Source organism: Loxodonta africana, chromosome 1 (genome assembly GCF_030014295.1).
Source record: "Loxodonta africana isolate mLoxAfr1 chromosome 1, mLoxAfr1.hap2, whole genome shotgun sequence".
Taxonomy (NCBI): domain Eukaryota; kingdom Metazoa; phylum Chordata; class Mammalia; order Proboscidea; family Elephantidae; genus Loxodonta; species Loxodonta africana.
The window spans coordinates 101510319-101536841 of NC_087342.1; the positions used below are offsets into that span (position 1 = coordinate 101510319).

The 26523-nt window shown below is 43.7% G+C and overlaps 1 protein-coding gene across 1 annotated transcript in view; it reads right to left on the bottom strand.

Annotated features, from left to right (window-relative positions):
• LOC100673538 (kinesin-like protein KIF6) overlaps positions 1–21773 on the bottom strand; it is a 33976-nt gene extending 12203 nt beyond the window's left edge. Inside the window, exons 1-4 of the mRNA XM_064294507.1 lie at positions 21698–21773; positions 11705–11789; positions 9863–9998; positions 2754–2851 (exon numbers count right to left, since the gene is read on the bottom strand). Coding sequence (XP_064150577.1) covers positions 2754–2851; positions 9863–9998; positions 11705–11789; positions 21698–21773 — 395 coding nt within the window. The remainder of the gene's footprint in view (positions 1–2753; positions 2852–9862; positions 9999–11704; positions 11790–21697) is intronic.
• Positions 21774–26523: the final 4750 nt, after the last annotated feature.

Sequence of the window (26523 nt, forward strand, 5' to 3'; positions counted from 1 at the left end):
TTGGGATTTGCCTGGTATTTTTCTCATGATCAGACTTGGGTTAGAGGCTTTGGAGAAGACCACAGAGGTAACGTGCCAGTCTCATCACACCATATCAAGGGTACCTACCAGCTGGCTTTTTTTTTTTTTTTTTAATAAGCTCCAGTTCTCATTTCCAATGTGAGAGGGCCACTCCCCTTCCACCCCAGTCAAAGAAGTGCTCCTTGGTGATGGAGGCTGGGCGCCCTGGGGCTGCCCTGGTGTTGGGCATACTAGTACCGTGGCTCAGGATGGAGGACGGTGGGAGGCATGCGCCATTGGCTCTGCCACCCACCTGGGTTTGCATGGTTAGAAAGACAATACCATGGATGGTGTGAGGGGGAACCTGCTTGCTGAAGTGGCTGTATGAGGAGGCTGAGTCCTTTATGAGGGGAACTGGCTCTGGGCCATTTTCATATGGAGTTATGGGAGGCTGCCCTCATCTCGCTTGTACCCTTGCTAGGACAAAAAGGCCTCTTACTAAAGATATCCCAGGTCCTGGCAGGTTGACTACCTCCTGCTCCACCACCACCATCTCCCTTCTTCCTCAGTCCCCTCTCTCTCCCACACAACTCCCCTGCCCATTGCCAGGCCCTCCTTCCTACACAGGGGTGTGGCTTGCAGGGACTGGGCTTGTACCATTCAGTCCCTTGTTACCATGGCAGTACAGGGGAGTACTGCAGCAGGATGTGCTCAGACAAGATTGAAAGCCACTGCCCTGAGCATCTACAACTAATTAAACGGTCAAAGTGATCTCTCCTCCCTGACCAACCAGCCTATAAGAAGATATTTAGAGCAGCAAAAATGGGTTGAGGAGAGAGGCAGGGAGCCTTTTCTGGTCATCCCAACACTGTTGGTGGAGTTCCCTCCTTTACCTTTTTTTTTTTTTTGGTGGTACAAATATACATAAAACATTTTCTGATTCAGCAATGTTTACATGTATTATTTAGTGACACTGGTTACACTCTTCATGTTGTGCAACCATTATTGCTATCCTTTTCGGAATTATTTCACCACCATTAACATAAACTTAGTGCCCCCTATGCAATATCTCTCCCCTTTCCCTCTCCCTCCGCCCCTGGTAACCACTAATAAGCTTTAGTTTCTATTTGCCTATTTCATATAAGTGAGCTCATACAGTATTCTTTTGCAACTGACTTATTTCAGTCAACACAATGTTTTTTCAAGGATCACCCATGTTGTGGCATGTACCAGGATTTCATTTCTTGTTATGGCTGAGTAATATTCTATTGTATCGCTCTACCACATTTTTTTAATCCATTCATCTGTCGATGGACACCTTGGTTGTTTCCACATTTTGGCTATTGTGAATAGTGCTGCAATGAACATTGGTGTATAGGTTTCTGTTTGCATTTCTGCTTTCAATTCTTTTGGGTATATACCTAGAATTGGGATTGCTGGGTCCTATGGTTCTATGCTCAACTTTTTGAGGAACTGCAAAAATGTTTTCCACAGCAGCTGTACCATTTTACATTCTCACCGTCAGTGGATGAGGGTTCCAGTTTCTCCAATAACACCTGTTATTTTCCGTTTTTTGGTCTTAGCCATTCTAGTGGGGGTGAGGTGGTATCTCATTGTGGTTTTGATTTGCATTTCCCTAATGGCTAATGAAAGGAGCCCTGGTGACTAAGGGGTTAAGGGCTGAGCTACTAACTAAAAGGTCAGTGGCTGGAATCCAACATCTGCTCCACAGGAGAAAAATGTGGCAGTCTTTGCCTGTAAAGTGTACAGCCTTGGAAACCCTACGGGGCAGCTCTACTCTGCCCTATAGGGTCGCTATGAGTCGGAATCGAGTTGACGACAATGGGTTTGGTTTGGTTTTGGAAATGGCTAATGACGTTGAGCATCTTTTCATGTCCTGTTGGCCGTTTGTACATCCTGTTTGGTGAAATGTTTGCTCAAGTACTCTGCCTATTTTTTTGATTGGGTTGTCTGTCTTTTTGTTGTTAAGCTGTAAGAGTTTTAAAATGTATTTTGGATATTTAACCCTTATCAGATACAAGATTCCCCAAAGTTTTCTCTCAATCTGTAGGTTGTATCTTCACTTTGTTGATAAAGTCCTTTGATGAACAAAACTATTTAATTTTTTTATGAGGTCCCATTTATCTTTTGGCTGCTCATGCTTTTGGTATCATATTTGATAGTCCATTGTTAAAGACTAGATCTCATAGCCATACTCCTCTGCTTTGTTCTATGAATTTTATGGTTTTAGTTCTTACATTTAGGTCCTTGATCCATTTTGAACTGGTTTTTGTATATGGTATGAGACATAGATCTGTTTCATTCTTCTGCATGTGGAAATCCAATTTTCCCAGCACCATTTATTAAAAGAGTTTCTTCTTTCCCCTTTAGTGGCCTTAGTACACTTGTCGAAAATCAGTTGACCAGAGGTGGATGTATGGGTATATTTCTGGATTCTCAATTCTATTCCATTGGTCTATATGTCTATCATTATACCAGTACGAGGCTGTTTTGATTACTGAAGCTTTATAGTATGTTTTGAAACCAGGAAGTGTGACTTCTCTTACTTTATTCTTCTTCAAGATTGCTTTGGCTATTCAGGGACCCTTGCCCTTCCATATAAATTTGAGGATTTCCCATTTCAGCACTTTGGAATTTGATGGGGATTGCAGTGACTTTATAGATTGTTTTGGGTAGTACTGATATCTTACTTATGTTAAGCCTTCCAATCCATGAACATGGATCTTCCTTACCTTTTATTAGAGAGAAGCCGGGGGCGTTCATGCTGGAATTCAGGTGTCTGGGGAGATGACTTTATGTGATCAAATGAATTCACTGCTGGAGAGTTTGCCTGTTGGCCAAGAAGGAGTTTTCTGATGTTAGCTTAAATCTAATGACATGGGAAAATGTTCTTGATGTATTGCTTAAGGGAGAAAATACAGTTACAAAAGTTGGTATATACAATACATCTGGGAAAAAATAAATCTAGACATAGTAATGACCATCATCATGGGCTTTAAAATATTATCTTTGGGTGGTAGAATTACAGGTAATGTTTGATTTAGTCTTTGTGCTTTTCTATGCTTTCCAAGTTTTCCAAATTAGGTATGCATTACTCTTTGTGGTTAGAAAAAAATGTTTAAAATGTTATCTGACGGTTTTCTAGAAATCCTTTCTGGTTTTGTTTGTCCTTGTCCCAAACAGACACTACCAGAGTCAGGAGAAATCTGTCGACTCTGAAACAGCTCCACCAGGGGGTCCTGGTGACCTTACATGTCTTCACATAGGTCTCATACTAAAAACAAACAAAAAACTACTAAGTCCATTGCCACTGAGTCAATTCCAACCCATAGCAACCCCATGTGTTATAGGCTAGAATTGAGCTCCATAGAGTTTTCTTGTCTATAATCTTTACAGAAGCAGATCTCTAGGCCTTTCTTCCATGGTGCCACTGGGTAGGTTTGAACCTCCAACCTTTTAGCTAGTAGCTGAGCACAAACTGTTTGCATCACACTGGGACCTTATAAGTCTCATAGGCAAGCCTTAAATTCAACTTTTCGAACTGGTTCTTTCCAGTTCAGTCATAGCGGAGGAAGTGAAACCGGAACAGACCTGAATTTTTAAAATTTGGGTCAACTGGAATGATAGCTGGAATGGGAAAAATTATGAGTAGAAACCCTGCTAGAGACCTAATCATTCTCTTAGAAAACAAGGGTAGTATATAAGTTGCATAGCAACCAAATCTCTTGCCCCTTGGATTTTGAGCAGAGTCAGAAACAGTGGTGCTCTGCTCAAAGAAGGCAGCTGACTGCACTGCTTTTAATCTGTGTCACTCTCCACAATCCTGCCAATAATCCAGTCTCATGCATCTGGCCCCTGAAAGGGCTCATTACGCCTCTTTTGAGTCTCCCATCTGTGGTTTTGTTCTGTAATTTTTCCCATTCTGGTTATCATCTCGGATCACCCAAATTGCAAAAGTTCAGGTCTATTCCGGTTTTGCTTCACTGGCCATGACTGAACCAGTTTGAACTGGTTCGAAGCCCTGCTTACATCACAGCTGATCTTTAAGTCCTGGCAGAATGCTCTGTGATCCTCCCAGAACATGAGAGCAGGGGAGGCTTGTGAGAAACTTCTGTAAAGCTATTTCTCACTTGCTTCCCTATCCTCCTAGGAGGCTGTCGTAAAAGTTCTCATCGCCTCCTGTGTTCTGATGAGGTGTGAGGCTTTGGCACCACCCCACTCAGGGTATAGTTGCAGGCTATAAAGTTGCTGCACTACAGCATGGAATCGGCTCCTCAGCAACAGGGTGTCCTGCCATTTGAGTTGCAGTCACCTGGCCCCTTTTATTTCAGTGTCATCCTGTGATGCGGGGACACAGAGAAATCGCACCTTGGGCTACTCTTGCTTTCACTGTCTGTGTAAGTAATAAGCTGTCTGAATCTAATGAGGACTGGTTGTTTCTTTACCAGGTGACTCTGTCAGCCTAGCCTGGATGTGACCCTTGTCTACTGTGCAGTGGCAGAACTCCTTTGGGTACCTACTGCGGCTGAAGGACTCACTCACTGATGAACTCATATGAAGGATTCTTAACCTGGAGTCCACAGACAAAATCCAGGGGGCGCTGTGAACTCAGATAGCAAACAACTGTATATTTATTTTCCCTAACTTCTACCTAGGAGCCCTGGTGGTGCAGTGGTTAAGTGCTGAGGTGCTAACCAAATGGTCGATGGTTCGAAACCACCAGCTGCTCCACGGAAGAAAGACGCGGCAGTCTGCTTCTGTAAAGATTACAGCCTTGGAAACCCTATAAGGCAGTTCTACTCTATCAAATAGGGTTGTTATGAGTTGAAGTTTGGGTTTGATTTTTAACTTCTACCTGAAATTTAGTGGACAGTGAAATTTAGCATTTTTTCAACAATAAGTGTAGGCAACAAACCACAGTAGTATTGGCAATACCTGTAACTTTGTCACCAACAGATATCACATATATTTTTATAACACACTGCAGTGTTGCAGAATTCTTGAAATCGTTACTTTGAAATTATGGCAATTATTAGGACGACCACTCCTACCCCTTAAATGGGTATCCGTTGTCATTGAGTCTATTCTGCCTCACCGGACCCCACAGGACAGAGTAGAACTGTCCCATAGGGTTTCTTAGGTTGTAATCTTTATGGAAGCTGACTGCCACATCTTTCTCCCACAGAGCAGCTAGTGGGTTTGAACTGCTGACCTTTTGGTTAGCAGTCGAGCGTTTAACCGTTGTTCCACCAGGGCTCCTTGGACCACTCCCAGATATTATTAATTAATGTGTTTAAAATAGTGTACTTATTATTATATCATAACTTGCCTTTAAACTATTTTGAAAACTAAATTTCAATTTAATTGGTTTTCTTTGTATTTCTATGTATTTCACTTTATCCAAATATCCTCCTCTTTTGTCCTGCCACATGGCCATTTGGTAGCATACTGGTTACTACTGTTTGGTTGGGTGTCCTTGGGCAAATACCTTCCCTGGCTCTCAGTCTCCTTATCCGACAAATGAAGGGATCAGCTTGTTAGATAAGCTAAGGGTTCTGCCAGCCATATGAATTATATGATTATGTGCCTATCATTCCTTCCATTGTACTATACAGCTGAGGAGTTACATAAGGACCATCAAAACTGGTATTCTACACTAACACTTCTTAACAGATTATCTTAGCCTTCAAAATATTATACGAAACTTCTAGAATTTTTTCTGGGAAATATGTAAAAAATATAAATATATTTTGAGTGAAAAATTAGAAACACCCTAAGTATCTAATGATAGGAGACTGGTTAAGTAGATTAAAATATATCCATGTCATGGAACACTAAGAGACATTAGAATGATGCTGTAAAATAATAAAATGGAAAAATAATCACATTATACAATTAAAAAAAAAAGCCATTTATGATACTTTAAGACCAGCATCCCCCACGTGTCTGTCAGTTTGTTGCACTATGGGGGCTTGCGTGTCGCTGTGATGCTGGAAGATATGCCACCGGTGTTCAGATACCAGCAGGGTCACCCATGGAAGACAGGTTTCAGCTGAGCTTCCAGACTAAGACAGACTAGGAAGAAGGACCCGGCAGTCTACTTCTGAAAAGCATTAGCCTGTGAAAACCTTATGAATAGCAGCAGAACATTGTCTGATATAGTGCTGGAAGATGAGCCCCCCAGGTTGGCACTCAAAAGATGACTGGGGAAGAGCTGCCTCCTCAAAGTAGAATCGGCCTTAATGATGTGGGTGGAGTAAAGCTTTCGGGACCTTCATTTGCTGATGTGGCACAACTCAAAATGAGAAGAAACAGCTGCAAATATCCATTAATAATCGGAACCTGGAGTGTATGAAGTATGAATCTAGGAAAATTGGATATCGTCAAAAATGAATTGGAACACATAAACATTGATATCCTAGGCTTTAGGGAGCTGAAATGGACTGGCACTGGCCATTTTGAATCAGACAACCATATAGCCTGCTATGCTGGGAATGACAACTTGAAGAGGAATGGTGTTGCATTCATCATCAAAAAGAACATTTCAAGATCTATCCTGAAGTACAACGCTGTCAGTGACAGGATAATATTCATACGCCTACAAGGAAGACCAGTTAATACGACTATTATTCAAATTTACACACCAACCACTAGGGCTGAAGATGAAGAAATAGAAGATTTTTATCAGCTGCTGCAGTCTGAAATTGATTGAACATGCAATCAAGATGCATTGATAATTACTGGTGATTGGAATGAGAAAGTTGGAAACAAAGAAGGATCAGTAGTTGGAAAACATGGCCTTGGTGATAGAACAATGCTGGAGATCAAATGATAGAATTTTGCAAGACCAACGACTTCTTCATTGCAAATACCTTCTTTCACCAACATAAACGGCAACTATACACATGGACCTTGCCAGATGGAACACACAGAAATCAAATTGACTACATCTGTGGAAAGAGACGATGGAAAAGCTCAATATCATCAGTCAGAACGAGGCCAGGGGCCGACTGTGGAATAGACCATCAATTGCTCATATGCAAGTTCAAGCTGAAACTGAAGAAAATCAGAGCAAGTCCACAAAAGCCAAAATATGACCTTGAGTATATCCCATCTGAATTTAGAGACCATCTCCAGAATGGATTTGACTCATTGAACACTAGTGACCGAAGACCAGACGAGCTGTGGAATGACATCAAGGACATCATCCATGAAGAAAGCAAGAGGTCATTGAAAAGACAGGAAAGAAAGAAAAGACCAAGATGGATGTCAGAGGAGACTCTGAAACTTGCTCTTGAATGTCGAGTAGCTAAAGCAAAAGGAAGAATTGATGAAGTAAAAGAACTGATCGGAAGATTTCAAAGGTTGTCTTGAGAAGACAAAGTATTATAATGACATGTGCAAAGAGATGGAAAACCAAAAGGGAAGAACACACTCAGTGTTTCTCAAGCTGAAAGAACTGAAGAAAAAATTCAAGTCTCGAGTTGCAATAGTGAAGGATTCTATGGGGAAAATATTAAATGACGCAGGAAGCACCAAAAGAAGATGGAAGGAATACACAGAGTCATTATACCAAAAAAGAATTAGTCGATGTTTAACCGTTTTAAGAGGTGGCATATGATCAGGAATTGATTGTACTGAAGGAAGAAGTCCAAGCTGCTCTAAAGGCTTTGGTGAAAAACAAGGCTCCAGGAATTGATGGAATATCAATTGAGTTGTTTCAACAAACAGATGCAGTGCTGGAGGCGCTCGCTCATCTATGCCAAGAAATATGGAAGACAGCTTGCTGGCCAACTGACTGGAAAAGATCCATATTTATGCCTATTCCCAAGAAAGGTGATCCAGCTGAATGTCGAAATTATAGGACAATGTCATTAATATAACATGTAAGCAAAATTTTGCTGAAGATCATTCAAAAGCAGCTGCAGCAGTATATTGAGAGGGAACTGCCAGAAATTCAGGCTGGTTTCAGAAGAGGACGTGGAACCAGGCATATCATTGCTGATGTTAGATGGATCCTGGCTGAAAGCAGAGAATACCAGAAGGATGTTTACCTGTGTTTTATTGACTATGCAAAGGCATTTGACTGTGTGGATCATAACAAATTATGGATAACTTCGCAAAGAATGGGAATTCCGGAATACTTAATTGTGCTCATGAAGAACTTTTACATAGAGCAAGAGGCAGTTGTTTGGACAGAGACAGAACAAGGGGATACTGTTTGTTTTAAAGTCAGGAAAGGTATGCGTCAGCGTTGTAGTCTTTCACCATACCTATTCAATCTGTATGCTGAGCAAATTATCTGAGAAGCTGGACTATATGAAGAAGAACGGGGCATCAGGATTGGAGGAAGACTCATTAACAACCTGCGTTATGCAGATGACACAATATTGCTTGCTGAAAGTGAAGACGACTTGAAGCACTTACTAATGAAGACCAAAGACCACAGTCTTCAGTATGGATTGCACCTCAATATAAAGAAAATAAAAATCCTCACAACTGGACCAATGAGCAACATCATGATAAGCGGAGAAAAGATTGAAGTTAGCAAGGATTTCATTTTACCTGGATCCACAATCAACAGCCATGGAAGCAGCGGTCAAGAAATCAAAAGACGCATTGCATTGGGTAAATCTGCTGCAAAGAACCTCTTTAAAGTGTTGAAGAGTAAAGATGTCACCCTGAAGACTAAGGTGTGCCTGACCCAAGCCATGGTGTTTTCAATCGCATCACATGCATGTGAAAGCTGGACAATGAATAAGGAAGACCGAAGAAGAGTTGACGCCTTTGAATTGTGGTGTTGGTGAAGAATATTGAATATACCATGGACTGCCAAAAGAACAAACAAATCTGTCTCAGAAGAAGTACAACCAGAAAGCTCCTTAGAAGCAAGGATGGCGAGACTGTGTCTTACATACTTTGGACATGGTGTCAGGAGGGATCAGCCCCTGGAGAAGGACATCATGCTTGGCAAAGTACAGGGTCAGCGGAAAAGAGGAAGACCCTGAACAAGGTGGATTGACACAATGGCTGCGACAATGAACTCAAGCATAACAATTGTAAGGATGGCTCAGGACCGGGCAGTGTTTTGTTTTGTTGTGCATAGGGTCGCTATGAGTTGGAACTGATGCAAGGGCACCTCACAACAAGTCCAGCATGATTCCATTTTTATAAGAAAAAATGGGTATATATGCACAGGAAAAAAACAAAATAATATATTCCAACATACTAACATTGGTTATCCTTAAGTGGTGGTATTACGGTGATTTTTACTTTCTTCTCTGCATTTTTCTGTATTTAAAAAATTTTCTATAATTAATATACATAGATAAGGAAAACAAATGTTATGAATATGATACCAATGAAGAATACTGCAAAAACCCTGGTGGCATAGTGGTTAAGTGATACGGCTGCTAACCAAAAGGTCGGCAGTTCAAATCCACCAGGCTCTCCTTGGCAACTCTATCGGGCAGTTCTACTCTGACCTATATGGTTGCTATGAGTGAGAATCGACTCGATAGCAACGGGCTTGGTTTGTTTTTGGAAGAATAATGCACAAAGCCACAGTGGCAATGCATTGGTTTGGGGAGCTACATCTTCAACTCCTAACCTTTGTCTATGTAAGTGGTTATTTCAGGCATCCGAGCAAGGAAACAATGAACTCCTGACCTGTTTTATTCCTTGTTACTTGGTTCAGGAGCCAGGGTTGAGAGCATGTGGGCCTGTGGATGAATACCCCACTTCTGCCTTCTGCCAACAACCATGGGGATTGCATGGCTGGCCCTCTCTCCAGCTGTGCTAACCAGGATGCTGGGGCAGTGAGGGGCATAGCTGGCCATACCTGCAGGTTGGTGGCCTCCTCTGCCCACCAGGCTTCAAACTCTTTCTGCAGCTTCACCTTGGTTTTGTCCATGAGCAGCTGCAAGTGCTCGATCTCCACCTTCAGGGCTTTCAGGTGAGTGAACATTGTTTTATATCTATGGTGAAATTGGGGAAAAGTTAGTATACTGCTTTTTTGAAAGGAAGGTCTCTCCCAGGGAGTGAGGGGTTGTCAGCCTCATGGATAGCTGGCCGCTGGCCTGCATGGCCTGTGCCTCAGGTACTTCGCAGTGCTGCCCTGGTGCTCTGGGGTCTGGGGCCCTATAGGAGCTCACTAAGGCCAGGATACATTGCTAGGTTTGAGAAGCAAAGTAAGGCACTTTTGTTCAGTAGGTCCATGGGGCTCTGCATGTGAGATAAAAACCCTTACCTGATCACGATAATTGCCATTTATTGAGCACTTGTTAAGGGGCAGGCACTGTTCTAGATACTAGACATATATTAACTAGTTTAATCGTCTTCACAACCCTGTGAAGAAGATGCTATTATTATCATCTCCATTTTACAGATTTGGAACCCGAGGCATGGATAGCTAAGAAACAGAAGAGCCAAAATTTGAACCCAGGCTGACTGACTCTAGAATTCCACAGTTTTAACAGTCTTGTCTTCATGCTGAGGACCAAAAGTTCAATATATTTGTTAATGCAGATGTGGGCTTTGGGAATGCTATCAGCAATGAGTCAGAAGTTTTCTGACAGGAAACAGTTAAATAGCCAAGCTGAAGAGACAATGTGGCTTCTGAGATGCTCCTGAGGTGGGAAATGTGGACCCAGGGACAAGATGGAGCTGGAATAAAGGGACAGAAAAGAATGGGTTGGAATGAAACAAAAATACACTGAGTGAGGGAGAAAGCAGACAACTGGTGGGTGCACTCACAGAGCAGGGCCACAGCAGGTGTTTGGGAGGGTACCACAGGGCATTCTGGGAGGATGATGTAGGCAGGAGACGACACAGTACACAGGCACCAGGAGTGACCTAGAGACTAGTTGTTAGGGCCTTTGGTTTCCTCAAGTCTTGGGATAGCAGGTGTGTGTGAGTGGGGTGGGTGCGGTGGTTTGCTCAGGGTACATGCCTAGCCAGACTCCGTAGGGTGTGCTGGAATGATCGTTAGCTCCTTGAGGGCAGAGAAGGTAACTTATTTGGTTTCTCCAGTATCTACATGTGGCCTGAAGGAGATGTCAAACATTTGCTGGACGCATAAACGAACGAATGAACTAGGAAGCTTGATTGGGGAATTAAGCGAGATTCTGTCTATGAGTAATAGCTACCTGCCTGTTTATGCTTGATGCTCCTCATTCTGCAAGTAAAATTGTTTTGGCACCCTACATGGCTGCGTGAGGGTATGATGTCTTCATGATTCCTTATAGATGAGGGGACTCAGGAGGGAAGTGGGGTAAAGCTGTGTGGACATGAGGAAGAGCACTGTGGTCATTCTTCTTGACTCCTCTAGGTGGCAGCAGTAGACAAGCCTAGCTGCTTCTTGGGCCCTTGGGCAGGTTGTGGGTACGAACAGCCCAAAGCCTTCCCTGACATGTGAATCCAGGTTCCTTGGGGCCTGGCTTGGCCTTCTGCTTCATTCCAACCTCACCCTGCCCAGGGTTCCTGCGTTTCACATCTGCCTGTTGAAAGGCAGCACCTTCTGCTCCTACTATTTTAGGATCCAGCTGTGGGACCCACTTCCCCCAGTAGCTCTAGCCCTGAGCCAGGACATGGTCACTCCGCCCCGCCCTGGGCAGGTCCACGTGGTCCCTGGTTAGTCCTGCGAGGCTGGGGTCAGCGTGTGTGCACCAAGAAGGAAGGGCACCTTCTCTTTTCTTCCTCCAGTTGTGCTCTCAGCTTCTCTTCCAGTAGGTCTGGCAGTGATGGTGCAGCCATGTTTTCTGAGATACCTGTAGGAGGGAGATGCCATGGGTTATTTCAAAGAGGAAAAAAAGGTAAAAGGGAAGGTGTGATATTTAGGGGAGATGACAGTCAAAATGCACCCCGAGGTGAAAGAGGATCCCGTAAGTTCTCTTTCAGGGCTTTTGGATGAGAACCTGCTTCAGTCTCCTCCTCTGGATGGCAACCTCTACTCAGATGAGAGCCCCTGAGTCTAAACGCTTCAATCATTATCTTTCCTCCCAGTGTCTAGTATCTGTCACTGGAAGAGAAGTCTTCCTTAACATCTCTACCGCATCCTATTAGAATTGATTCACGTGTTTCCTTTTGAGTCCCCAGGGAAGATGCAACACAGCGTTTCCCATCCTCTGATAAAGAGCCCTTCACAAACCCATCACTAAACTGTCCCACAGCTTCCTTTGCATTAGTTGAAGTGCCGAATTTTCTAGCCTCAAAATCATATCTTCTGTTTTTCACTTGCCTCTAATGTAGTGGTTCTCAAGCTTGTTTAACATTAGCATACTTGGAGAGTTAAAAGAAACAACAATAACAACAACGACAACAAAACACCAATGTTTGGCCCCAATGCCAAAGATTTTGGTTTAATAGGGCTAGGGTAGGGTTTAGCAATGGTATTTTATGAAATTATCCCTCAAATTATGCTAATAAGCAACCAGAGTTGAGAACCATGCTCAGATGCCCTGCTGGCAAGACTTGCCTGTAGGAGGCGGTGAGGCTTTGAGGGGGCTGAACCTGTCAGGAGGGATCAGCTGGTGGCTACATCCTGTATTCCCACTGACGCCTGCCCCGGTCTGGTCACCATGCTGCTGCTATGGCTGTCTGACTGCCCGTTCTGGCTGGTGTGTTTATCTGGAGCCGGGACTTTACTAGCCAGTGGGTGGGTCTGCTTATCCTCCTCGCAGTCTCTCCCTCTCTTTTTTTTTTTTTTTAATTTTATTGTATTTTAGGTGAAAGTTTACAGTGCAAATTAGTTCCTCATTCAAAAATTTATACATAAATTGTTTTGTGATGTTGGTTGCAATCCCCACAACATGTCAGCACTCTCCCACTTCCCTTCCCACCCTGGGTTCCCTGTGTCCATTTGTCCAGATTTCCCCTCCCGTCTTGCCTTCTGTCTTTGCTTTTGGGTAGGTGTTGCCCATTTGGTCTTGTATACTTGATTGAACTAAGAAACGTGTTCCTTACATGTGCAGTTGTGTGTTTTATAGGTCTGTCTAATCTTTGGCTGAAAGGTGGACTTCGGGAGTAGCTTTGGTTCTGAGTTAGCAGTGTGTCCGGTGGCCATAGTCTCAGGGGTTCCATTTAGCCTCTGTCAGACTAGTAAGTCTGGTCTTTTTTTTTTGTGTGTGTGAATTTGAATTTTGTTTTACATTTTTCTCCTGCTTTGTCTGGGACCCTCTATTGTGATCCCCATTAGAGCGGTTGGTGGTGGTAGCCAGGCACCATCTGGTTCTTCTGGGCTCAGGCTGATGAAGGCTGTGGTTCATGTGGTCCGTTAGTCCTTTGGACTAATATTTCCCTTGTGTCTTTGGTATTCCTCATTCTCCTTTGCTCTGAACGTGACGGGACAAATAGATGTATCTTAGATGGTTGCTTGCAAGCTTTTAAGACATTAGACCCTACTCACCAAAGTAGGATGTATAATATTTGCTTTATGAACTATGTTATGCCAATTGACCTAGATGTCCCCCAAAACCATGGTACCCAGCCCTCAGCCCCAGTAACTCAGTCCCTCAAGGTTTTTGGATGTATCTGGGAAGTTTCTATGACTTTGCCTTGTTCGATTTGCACTGACTTTCCCAATATTGTGTGTTGTCTTTACCTTCATCAGAATTAACACATGCCTACTTTTTTTTTTTACTATCTAGTTAGTGATAACTTGCTCCCCTCTTGTAACCACCAAAGATTTTTTTGTTTTCTCTGCGTAAACCTTTTCTTGGGTTTTTATAATAGTGGTCTCACATAATATTTGTCCTTCCATGATTGACTTATTTCACTCTGCATAATCCCCTCCAGATTCATTCATGTTGTGAGATGTTTCACAGATTCATCATTGTCCTTTATCATTGCGTAGTATTTCATTGAGTGTACGCACCAAAACTTGTTTATCCATTCATGTGTTGACGGGCACTAAGTGCTGTTTCCATCTTTTTGGTATCGTGAATAATGCTGTAATGAACGTGGGCGTGCATATGTCTATTTCTGTGACGGCTCTTATTTCTCTAGGATATATTCCTAAGAGTGGGATTGCTGGATCATATGATATTTCTATTTCTAGCTTTTTAAGGAGGTGACATATCATTTTCCATAGTGGCTATAGTATTTTACATTCCCACCAGCAGTGCATAAAAGTTCCAATCTCCCCACAAACTTGCCAACATTTGTTATTTTCTGTTTTTTTTATTAGTGCCAGTAACGTTGGGGTGAGATGGGATTTGAACCCCAATTTTTCTGGTTGATAGAGCTAAATTTTTATAGCAGGCAGCATTCCCAACGCTGCTGCTATTTCTCAGTGGCTTTGTCATGATGGGCCTCTATTAAGCTGTGGTCTGTTTAAACACCTATATACTTTTTTATGAGTGGTTATCAAAACTTACCCTATTTCAGTGTGATTGTCTTCTTGATCCTAAATGCAACACTTCACATTTATTGGGGGTCTAGTCTGCTGAGAGGTCTTTATTCTTTCATGCTGTTATTCTTTTCCTTTTGTTTTACTTGACAATTTGTTAATTGGGCCTTTTTTTTTTTTTAATTGGTATCTAACTTATTGATAAGTAGCTAACAATTTAATGACTAAGGTGTGCCTGACCCCAGCCATGGTCTTATCAATCACGTCATGTGCGTGTAAAAGCTGGACAATGAAAAAGGAAGATGGAGGAGAATTGGTGCATTGAACTGTTAAGCAGGTCAGGATTCTGACTTCTTTATCTTCCAGGCATCTGTTACACTCTCTCCCTAATAGTGTCACTTGGAAACTGACTGAGCAAGGGTCATACTCTGTCACCTAAACATAAGAGATATAGAGAAGATAGATTTCCAACTGAAGACAAGCACACTAGCCTGGTCAGGTGCATTTTATTGGCCCTAATAAGCCAGCTTGCCTGTCCATGTTACCCATAATCCCCACAGGAAGCCCCTCTGGACAGGGACTGGATCCCACTGCTCTTCGTATCTTCCCACAGTGCTTTGTTCAGACTCCACATACAAGCTACAATCAAGGCTGTGCATGTTTGCTGGTCCTTGTCCTCCCTGAAAAATGTCAGATACGATAAACGGGAGGAAGTATCTTAAGATCAAAGTGATAGCAATATGATTTTAAATGTACAGAATATTTTCCCTCTTTGAAGTATCAGAAATGGGCAAATTATATTTTAGCCTGTTAAAAATGAGGCTGTGAGTCTTCTTCCTGCTTTTAACTCTTTTTGACCCACACCAGGGATGTTGTTGTTACTTGCCGTCCAGTTGGCTGCAACTCATGGCAACCTTCCTGGTCCTGCGCCATCTTCTTCATGCTAGTTGGTATGTTTGAGCTCCATTATTTTGGCTATTGTGTCAATCCACCTCACTGAGGGTTCCTCTTGATTTTGCTGACCCTCCACTTTACCAACCATGATGTCCTTTCCTAGGGATTGGTCTTTCCCGATGATGTGTCCAAAGTAAGTGAGCCTAAGTCTCACTATCCTCGCTTCTAAGGAGCATTCTGGTTGTATTTCTTCTAAGACCTATTTATTTGTTCTTCTGGCTGTCCACAGTATATTCAATATTCTTCACCAACACCACATTTCAAATGCGTCAATTCTCCTTTGATACTCCTTTAGCTTTCACATGCATATGAGGCAACTGAAAAGACCATGGCTGGGGTCAGGCATGCCTCAGTCATCAAAGTGACATCTTTGCTCTTTAACAATTTAAAGAGGTCTTTTGCAGCAAAATTTCCCAGTGCAATACATCATTTGATTTCGTGACTGCTGCTTACGTGGGTGTTGATTGTGGATCCAAGTAGAATGAAATTCTGACAACTTCAATTTTTCTTCATTTATCATGATGTTGTTTACTGGTCCAGTTGTGAGGATTTTTATTTTCTTCACATTCAAGTGTAAAACATATGTCTTTGACCTTCATCAGTAAGTGCTTCAAGTCATCTTTGCCCTGAGAAATCCAGTGAGATCCCTGCTCTGTGGTGAGTGGCTAGATATCCTGCTCCACACACACCACATGGGAGGCTGCTGGAGATTGGCAGTGGAAGGCTGCTGGATTTGCACACAGCAGTCATCTCAGCCTGCCCAGTGGAGGTGGTCTCTAAGGGCTTCATGAATGGAAGGAAGGTAGGAAGGAAGACCGAGGTGGACTTCTTTTCCCTGTAAAGGCTGCGGCTTCCCCAACGTGAATGTTGAGCCCTTTTATAGGAGAGAGGCTCTTGCCCTATTGCAGGGCTGTCTTTTCCTTGGACATCTTATAGGTTCCCCTGGCAGATCACAGAGTTACAGATGCCCTGGACATGTATAGGGTGTTCAGGAGCCTAGAGCAGGAAAAACATTCTGAATGCCGCTGACGCAAGAACAGAAAGATATTATCAGCTACTGTTCATGGAGCACCTTCTCTGTCTAGTCACAGTGCATCACTTCATCTATTCTTACCACTCTATTTGGCAGGTATTATCATGTCCATTTTATAGACAAGGAGGCTGAGGCTCAGGGCAATTAGGTGACTTGCACATCTCCACAAAGCTACCAAATATAGCAGAACCAGGCTTCGAATCCAGGCCTAGTCATGCATTCACTCATTTAACAAATGTTCATTAAGTGTCTACTATGTGCCTGCCCCTGTTCCAGGAACTTTCTTGTGGAGAAGACAGATATTAAACCAACAAAAAATTGAGTACATAATATAATGCCAGGGATTGAAAGGTGCTATGAGGAAAGAGAAAGCTGCATGAAAAGACGGAGAAAGCAGCTGCCACATTAGGTAGTGTTATGGATTGAATTTTGTCCCCTCAAAATATGTATAAAAAAACCAAAACCAAACGTGCAGCTGTCGAGTCGATTCTGACTCATAGCAGCCCTAAAGGACAGAGTAAAACTGCCCCAAAGGGTTTCCAAGGAGTGCCTGGTGGACTCGAACTACCAACCTTTTGGTTAGCAGCTGTGGCTCTTAACCAGTACACCACCAGGTTTTCTCAAAATACGTATGTATAGGAATCCTAATCCCTATGCCTGTGGATATAATCTAATGTAATGTAATCACCTTCCATAACACAGTCTAATGCAAAGAAAGTGATCGATCAATTGAGGTCATACCAGTGTATGGTGTGTCTTAAGCCTAATCACCTCTGAGCTGTATAAGGAGTAGCATAGGCACAGAGACGTAAGGACATATGTGGGAAGACAGATGCCGTGTGAGAATAGCCAAGGACCAAGGATGGCCTGGGGCTACCTACAAGGAAGGAATCGACAAGACCAAGGCCCCAGTTTGGACTTTCAGCCACCAGAACTGTGAGAAAATAAATTTCTGTTCTTTATAGTCACCTACTTGTGGTATTTCTGTCATAGCAGCGCTAGGAAACCAAGATAGATAGGGTGACTGGGGAGGTCTCTCTGAGGAAGGGGCATTTGAGCATAGACCTGAATGAAGGGAGAGACAGCATACAGAAATCAGGGGGGCAGAATGTATAACAATGAGGGCAAAGGGCCTGAGGTTTGAGTCTGCTTGGTACACCTTAGGGACAGCAAGAAAGTCAGTGTGCCTGGAACAACTGTGCTGGTAAGAGAAAGAGCGGTGGGAGCTGAGGTGGGTGAAGACATTGAGGCCAGATCACGTAGGACCTTGTAGGCCATGGTAAAGATTCAGTTTTGAGAGAGATGAGAAGCTGGAGGATTTTGAAGAGAGGAATGGCTTGAACTATTCCTTTAATAGCTATGCCAAGAGGTCTTTTTGCTGATCAAAACAAAGCTACTCCAAACTGAAGAATAGTTAATGTGGGGTGGCGCCAGGATGGTGCTAGCGTGTTGAAAGGACCTGGGAAAGGAAGCTAAGGCAAGGGACCTTGAGATAGCCAGAATGAGGGCACTGCATACCCCAAGACACAAGCTATCCATGTTGTCATGGCAACTAATAGGCCTGATGCCAAAGGTGGTGTTTGCTTAGTGAAAGGCATTGTAACCCGGCCAGGAGACAGCTGCTGGCAGCTTCTGATGCTTTTTGAGGCTTGGCTTATCAATCCTCCCTCAGTAGAAATAGGGGCTGGGAACTCAAAGGGAGCCAAACAAAAGCAACTGAACAAAAACAGAGGGAGAGGGAGTAAGTAAAGGGCATTTGGGCTTTGTAGGTCTCTGTCACCACTGGGACTTTGGCCAGGGACAGAATCTCTACATCACCTGCCAGGAGGCAGAGGAGCCCTGCTTTGAAGGACAGGTTCCGGCTGGGACAGGAGCATGGAAGGTCACAGCCCTGAGTGGCCTATGTGGTCACACTGGTATTTGGTTGGGGTAAGGGTGGCAAGCAGCTTTCTCCAAAGGAATACAAAAGCTAGAAAAGAGTGTTTCATTTCAGTGGCTGTAGATCTGAATGCCACACCATGACATGAGGAAGCCCTGAGCAGTCCAACAGTAACTGAAGCTTCAAGCCAAGGGGAAGCACAGTGCCAGGCTGACCTTCTTGTGTCTGAAGTTTCAGGAGCTTGAGAACTAGCATTGCAAGGACAAGAGGGGGCTCTTGCTGGGAAGACCAGCCAAGATGTGGGCCCACTCCTGCCTGGCATGATTTCAGGGGCACTGGAGAGCTCGCTATTATCCCTCTTCCCATGTCCCCATACCCTTCTCTCAAACACACACACGCACGCACACACACACACAAGCCAGAACTTTCCTACACAGTTATCCGATGTCTGAAATGTACAAAATCTCATTTATTTGGTTCAATGATTCTCAACTGGGAGTGCACATCAGAATCACTTAAGGACCTTGTAAATACACCGGGATGATTGGACCCAACTCCAGACTTACTGAGTTAGAATTTGCCAGGTAGGGTCCCCTGGTGATTCTGATCCTCACTTCTTGTTAAGAAACACTGCTTAAGGCTTTGAGTTAAGTTGAAATACAAGTACTCCATGGAGGAGTTACTGAGAATGCAGGATCTGCAGGGGTTTATATAGGGTGCGTGTTTGGAATTTGGCATGTTCTCCACCTATTCCAGATCTCTGGGAGCCACCATGGGGAAAAGGGAGTCCCTGGGTGGTACAAACGGTTAATGTGCTCGACTGTTACCAAAAGGTTGGAGGTTAAATCCACCTAGAGGTACCTCAAAGGAAAGGCCTGGCAATCTACTTATGAAAAATCAGCCATTGAAAACCCTATGGAGCGGATAAACAAACTGCGGAATAGACACACAATGGAGTATTACACAATGCTAAAGAACAACGATGAATCTGTGAAGCATCACATAACATGGATGCATCTGGAGGACATTATGCTGAGTGAAAAAAGTCAATCACAAAAGGACAAATATTGTATAAGACCATTACTGTAAAAACTCATGAAAAGGTTTACATAGAAAAGAAACAATCTTTGATGGTTACGAGGGTGGGGATAGAAAAACGCATAATAGACAATAGAGAAGTGGTAACTTTGGTGAAGGGTAAGACAGTACATAATGCTGGGGAAGCCAGCACAGTCCATACAAGGCAGGGCCATGGTAGCTCCATAGACACATCCAAACTCCCTGAGGGACTGAATTGCTGGGCTGAGGGCTGTGGGGACCATGGTCTCAGGGAACATCTAGCTCAATTGGCATAACAGAGTTTATAAAGAAAATGTTCTACATTCTACTATGGCGAGTAGTGTTTACGGTCTTAAAAGCCTGTGAGCGGCCATCTAGGACACTCCATTGGTCTCACCCCTTCGGGAGCAAGGAATAATGAGGAAAACTAAAGACACAGGGAAAGATTACCCCAAAGAACTAATGGACCACATCTACCACGGCCTCCACCAGACTGAGTCCAGCAAAACGAGATGGTCCCCGGCTACCACCACTGACTGCTCTGACGGGGATCACAATAGAGGATCCTGGACAGAGCTGGAGAAGAATGTAGAACAAAATTCTAACTCAAAAAGAAAGACCAGAATTCCTGGCTTGACAGAGACTGAGAAACCCTGAGAGTATGTACCCCGGACACTCTTTTCATCTCAGTAACAAGGCCACTTCCGATGTTCATGTTTCAGCCAAAGATTGAACAGGCCCTTGGAAAAAAACAAGACTAAAGGGGCACACCAGCCCTGGGGCAGGGACTGGAAAGTAGGAAGGAACAGGAAAGTTGGTAACAGGAAAGTCAGGGTTGAGAAGCAGAAGTATTGATGTGTCATGGGGGATGTTAACCAATGTCATACAACAATAGGTATACTAACAATTTGATGAGAAACTAGTTTGTTCTGTAAGCCTTCATCTAAAGTTCAACAGGGTTACTGGGTGGAGAAAGGGCCTCAGGGGTTGGGAGCAAGGAAGATACACTCTCTCTGTAGGGCTGAAGCTAGCAGCACTTGACCCCTGTAGGTACTCAATAAAATCTAAGTGATATCTACTACACGGGTCAGGTACTCCCATGTATTATTTTATGTTATCTCCTGTGATGGTTAAGGTTGTGTGTCAACTTGGCCGGGCCATGATTCTCAGTGGTTTGGCAGCTATATAATGATGTAATTACCTCCATAATAAGATCTTATATAATGTAATCACCTCCATGATGAGATCTGCTATGAGCAGCCAATCAGTTGAAAGGGTGTTTCCTTGGGGTTGTGGTCTGAAGCCAATATATGTGGACTTTCTGATAAAGCTCACTGGCTTTTGCTCCCTCTGGATCCTGCAGCTGGTTTCTCATCTGACCCCTGGTTCTTGTGACTTGAGCTAGTAGCTTACCTGCCCATCTTGGAATTCACTGGCCTCCACAGCCTGTGAGCCAGAGGCCTGCTGTCTGACCTGCCGATCTTGGGCTCATCAGCCCCTGCAGCTACCTAAGTCAGGAGAAGCCTCCAGCCTGACCCATGGACTTGGGACTTTCCAGCCTCTACAACCATGTGAGCCACTTCCTTGATATAAATCTTCCTGTATATATATCTACCACGTGTCTGTGAGTTTGTGGCATATATGCGTGTGTGTGTGTGTGTGTATATATATATATATATGCTTCACTGATTTTGCTTCTCTAGAGAACTTAGCCTAAGACATCTCCCCATAGGGAAACAGGGCTCTGGCAGGTGAATCATCTGCTCAGGATCACACCGTTAGTAAGTAGAGCTAGGGTTGGAACCCAACTCTTGGACTTCAGAGCTGCTGTTTCTTTGCTTTGTAAATGATTCCACTAATGAAGGAAGTCACAGGCAGATCACTGACATCGGTATTGACTTGTCCTTGGTATTTAAAGGTGATGCTCTTTTCTGTGAATGCTTTCATATCTGGGGCTGGGGACTGAGAGAAGGCTTCACTACCCTTTACCAACTGAAGCCACACTCTGCACCTCTAATCCTACTTGGCACTTGGGGCTCACCTTCTACCCCTTGGAGTAGGCTCCAGGATTTGATGGGTCACCACTCTCCAGATTAAGCTCATGGATACCCAGAGCCAGTTTGCTCAACCTCTGTGACCTTGCACTAGGAGTCCTAAGGAAGGCAGTATTGACATATCCAACCAAAAGCCTATGGGCTTCCATAAAGCAAAGGCTGCAAGTTCTGCTTTGGCTGGAGCTCAGCCAGTGCCCTGTGTGGGAGGAGGCAGTGAGTTTCGTGGCTATATCATGGCAGACATCAGAGTTGGGAGGGTGGAGGCATTTCAGCTGGTCACCTCAGCTATCCAACTAATGATTCATTTGCTCAATACCACTCTGGGCCTCCTTGGGGCTCAACTGTCTCACAGAACCGTAGATCACTCAGCCTCACCTTGTCTGAGAAGTCAAACTGTCTGTTCTTATGGAGATTGATGGTGTCCATAGCTCAATTACTACAATGGTCAGCAGCTCAGTGACAAAGATTCTGGCTTCCCAATCAGACCATTTCCTGTTTAATGGCTCAAATTTATTGTCAGCTGGAGTAATCATATGCTGACAGGTGCTCAGTGCCACCATCCATCTTGGTGTTGATTTTGTGTAACACCTTAGCTGCTCCTAGCATGCTCAGACTTAAGGGTGTCACGAATAACCATGCGGACTCATGGCCTAGGACTGATAATTTCTCAGGCACACTCACACCCACAATCACAAGCCCTGCACTTACTGCCTCTATCTTCCCCATGGGGATAATGGGGCATTCTTCCAGATGGGAAAAGGCCACATTTAAGTTTAATGTGAAACGTTCAGTATGCCTGCTGGGAGCAAAGCACAGGCCCAGAAAGGCCCTTAGTAGACGGGTGTCCACCGTTTCTTCCTGTGTGGGTAACTTCCCTGCTACTACTAGGCCTCTCCATCCAAAAGTATACCCTTGAGATGGCAGCCTCTCCCCTTTGGCATTTCTTCCTTCACCCTCAATGCATTTCCTGTGAGGATGCTGACCCCATGGTTAGTCAGAGTCAGTATGGCTGCAAGCAATATAAGGGGGGCCCTAGGGGCATACTTGGTAGGTAGGAAAGATATTTCTAGTCATTTCCATGGTCACTTCTGTTCCTCTTCCCAATCAAATGGGAGCTCTTTCTTTCTCATGTCTCTCCATAGTTCTTTCTGCTAGAACCCCAGATCCATCTTTAGGTTCCCACTCAACATTTCTCTTGTCACAGCCATTCGGAGCCTGACACAATGACCTCTGGATTCAGACCCCATGATCTCCCTCTTTCCCAGGCACCTCTCCCTCTCATGCCATCCCTGCAGAGGCCGGTCTGTCCAGATGCTGTTCCTGCCTGTTTTCCAGCCTGTTGTGATGTTCTCATTCCTCAGCCTCAAGTGCGCTCGTATTTCTGAACTTACAAGTTTCCCTCAAAGCTCCAAGTACGTCGCAACTCCACCCTCCAGTCACTTTGGCCTCACTGACCAGTGGTGACAACATGCCTTGGTCTCAGTGGCTTTTCAGAGAGACATTAGCAGGAACGTTGGCATCTCCAAAACCCAACTACATCTTCAAAACCCTGGACTCAGCCAGTCCGGAGTGTTCTCAGGCCACATGTGACCTTCTGAGGAGGACAGTTTCTCTCTCACCTGCAAGGGTAAGCATGGGCCTTCTTCCTCTTAAAATCTTTTATGGTGATTGTTAGTGGAGTTTGATCAGTTCTCTCTGTGTGGCTTTTAACAGAGATTTCAGAATTTTTAGGAACTGAGTTGAGGATGCTTAATAAAACTCTCTCTCTCCACTTCTGTAAAATTTCTCTGCTGCTAACCAATTTGTAAACCTGTCCCTCTGGCAATAATTTATTAGATATCAGAGTCAAAAATGAGTTCTGAGACAGACTACAAAGTAGAATTGGCACATTTTCAAAGTAAGATGGCAAGACCTGGCTAGACAACCAAAATACTCAAATCAAGTTAGAAAAAGGTCAAAAGGAATTTTTGAAGAGAATTTCTTTAAAGAGAGCTGGCAGTTTGCCTTAAATCTACCTAATTCCCCTCATGGAGGATGGTATGTGCGGAGGTGCTTCTCCCTCCCTCAGAGCTAGTGAAAAGAGTTTGAAAGAGACCACTCAGAAACCTTGATAAGAATCCACTGGACCAAAGAAGACATTCAGGTGGCTAACAGACACATGAGGAAATGCTCTAGATCACTAGCCATTAGAGAAATGCAAATCAAAACTACAATGAGATACCATCTCACCCCAACACTACTGGCATGAATTAAAAAAACAGAAAATAACAAATGTTGGAGAAATGTGGGGAGACTGGAATTCTTATGCACAACTGGTGGAAATGTAAAATGGTACAAACATTTTGGAAAATGATATGGAAGTTCTTTAAAAAGCTAGAAATAGAAATATCATACAATCAAGCAATTCCACCTAGGAATATATCCTAGAGAAATAAGAGCCATCACACAAATAGACAATGCACACCCATGTTCATTGCAGCATTATTCACAATAGCAAAAAGATGGAAACAACCTAAGTGCCCATCAACAGATGAATGGATAAACAAACTACGGTATATACACACAATGGAATACTACACAACAATGAAGAAATGATGAATCTGCTAAACATCTCACAACATGGATGAATCCGGAGGGCATTATGCTCAGTGAAATAAGTCAATCACAAAAGGACAAACACTGTATGAAACCACTATTATAAAAACTCATGAAAAAGTTTACACAGAGAAAGAAACAATCTTTGATGGCTACTAGGGAGGGGAGGAGCGAGGAGGGAAAAACACTAACTAGACAATAGATAAGTGGTAACTTTGGTGAAGGGTAAGACAGTACACAACACTGGGGAAATCAGCACAACTTGACTAAGTCAAGGTCGTGGAAGCTTCAAAGACACATCCAAACTCCCTGAGGGACCAAACTACTGAGCTGAGGGTTAGGGATCATGGTCTTGGGGGACATCTAGCTCAACTGGCATAACATAGTTCATAAAGAAAATGTTCTGTATTCTCCTTTGATGAGTAGCATCTGGGGTCTTAAAAGCTTATAAGCAGCCATCTAAGATACTCCAGTGGTCCCACCCCATCTGAAGTAAAGGAAAACGAAGAAAATCAAAGACACAGGGAAAGATTTGTCTAAAGGATTAACGGACCACAACCACCACAGCTTTCACCAGACCGAGTCCAGCACAACTAGATGGTGCCTGGCTACAACCACCAACTGTTCTGACAGGGATCACAATAGACGGTCCTGGACAGATCTGGAGAAAAATGTAGGACAAAATTCAAACTCACAAAAAAAGACCACATTTACTGATCCGACAGAGACTGGAAAAACCCTGAGAGTATGGCTCCCCAACACACTTTTAACTCAGTACTGAAATCACTCCTGAGGTTCACACTTCAGTCAAAGATCAGACAGGCCCATAAAACAAAATGAGACTAAATGGGCACACCAGCCCAGGGGCAAGGATTAGAAGGCAGGCAAGGTCAGGAAAGCTGATAACGGGGAATCCAAGGTTGAGACGGGGAGACTGGTGACATGTCATGGGGTTGGAAACCAATGTCACAAAACAATACATGTATTAATTGTTTAATGAGAAACTAATTCGCTCTGTAAATCTTCATCTAAAGTACAAAAAAAAAAAAAAAGGAATCCTCTGGAATCTGTGTGAGTGTAGAGAGCGCACTGAACTGATGTCTGATTCCCATTCGGGAAATCTAACCAAAACCCAAGCCTGTTGCTGTTGAGTCAATTCCGACTTAGTAGTCCTAGAGGACGGTAGAACTGCCCCTTAGAGTTTCCAAGGCTGTAAACATTTACGGAAGTAGACTGTCACATCTTTCTTCCGCAGAGTGGCTGCTAGGTTAGAACTGCCGACCTTTTGGTTAGCAGCCAATTGCTTTAACCACGGCACAACAGGGACTCCTTGCAGGAAACCTAGATGGTAGGAAATGAGCTGAAGGACTGCTAGAGGCAAGAACAAAGAGTTGTTTGCTGCATTCCTGTGGACCTGGAGTATAAGCACGAAAAAAAGTCAGGTTAGGGTGGTGTTAGATCAGTGGTGTGTTGGTAAATGTTTAACAACCAGCTCTCTGAGGGGGGAGGGGGAAGAAAGCCCCGATCCACTTAAGAGTTAATCTCAATGAATGGATAAGCAAAATGTGGTATATACATACAATGGAATATTACTCAGCCATAAAGAGATCTTGATGCATGCCACAATGTGGACGAACCTTGAAAACATCATGCTGAGCGAAATAAGTCAGTCACAAAAGGACAAATATTGTATGCTTTCGCTGAAGTGAAATAAGCAAATATATAGAAACCAGAGGTTATTAGTGGTTCCCAGAGATGGGAGGGAGGGGGAATGGGGAATTTTTGCTTAGGGAGCAATGAGTTTATGTTAATGGTGGTAGAACGATCTGCAAAAGCATTGTGAGGATGGTTGCAGAACTTGAAGAATGTAATCAATGTCACCGAAGTATACATGTAGAAATCTTTGAGATGGTGTATACTTTGTTATGTATATTTTTACCACAATAAAAAAGTTTTAAAAATAAACAAAGAGACAACTACAACTGGTTGCCATTGAATTGGTTCTGACTAATGGAGATCCTCTTATGTGTCAGGGTAGAACTGTGTTCCCTAGGGCTTTCAATGGTTGCTTTTTTGGAAGGAGATCACCAGGCCTTTCTTCCAGGGTGCTTCTGGATAGACATGGACCTCCAACCTTTTGGTTAGCATCCACACTTGTTAACTTCACCACTTAAGACTTAGATCCTTTCTAAATGGCCATTTAGAGGCACAACAGGACCGTAGCAGAAAGAAACCTGGAGATGTACCATAGGATGCCTGGGGGATATATGCTGGAACTACTCTATTTGCCCCTCCAAAGCCACCCTCCACCCTCCTTTACCCTCCTCCACTCTACAGAGTGCCCTGGGCAGCTGACCTGTAGATCATTGGGCTTTCTTAACCTCTGCCTTCTAACTGGGCTTAGCCAATGGGGAACACCAGCTAGGGACTGGAGGGTGAGAGAAGAGTGATGATAAACCTTCCCAGGGTCTCTGCAGGGTGCTATGAGCTGGATGCATAGCTTGACTACAGGCTACAGCTTCTGTCAGAATGTCAGAGCCTTTCTACATAGCCTCTTCCATCTTCAATTTCCAGTTACTGC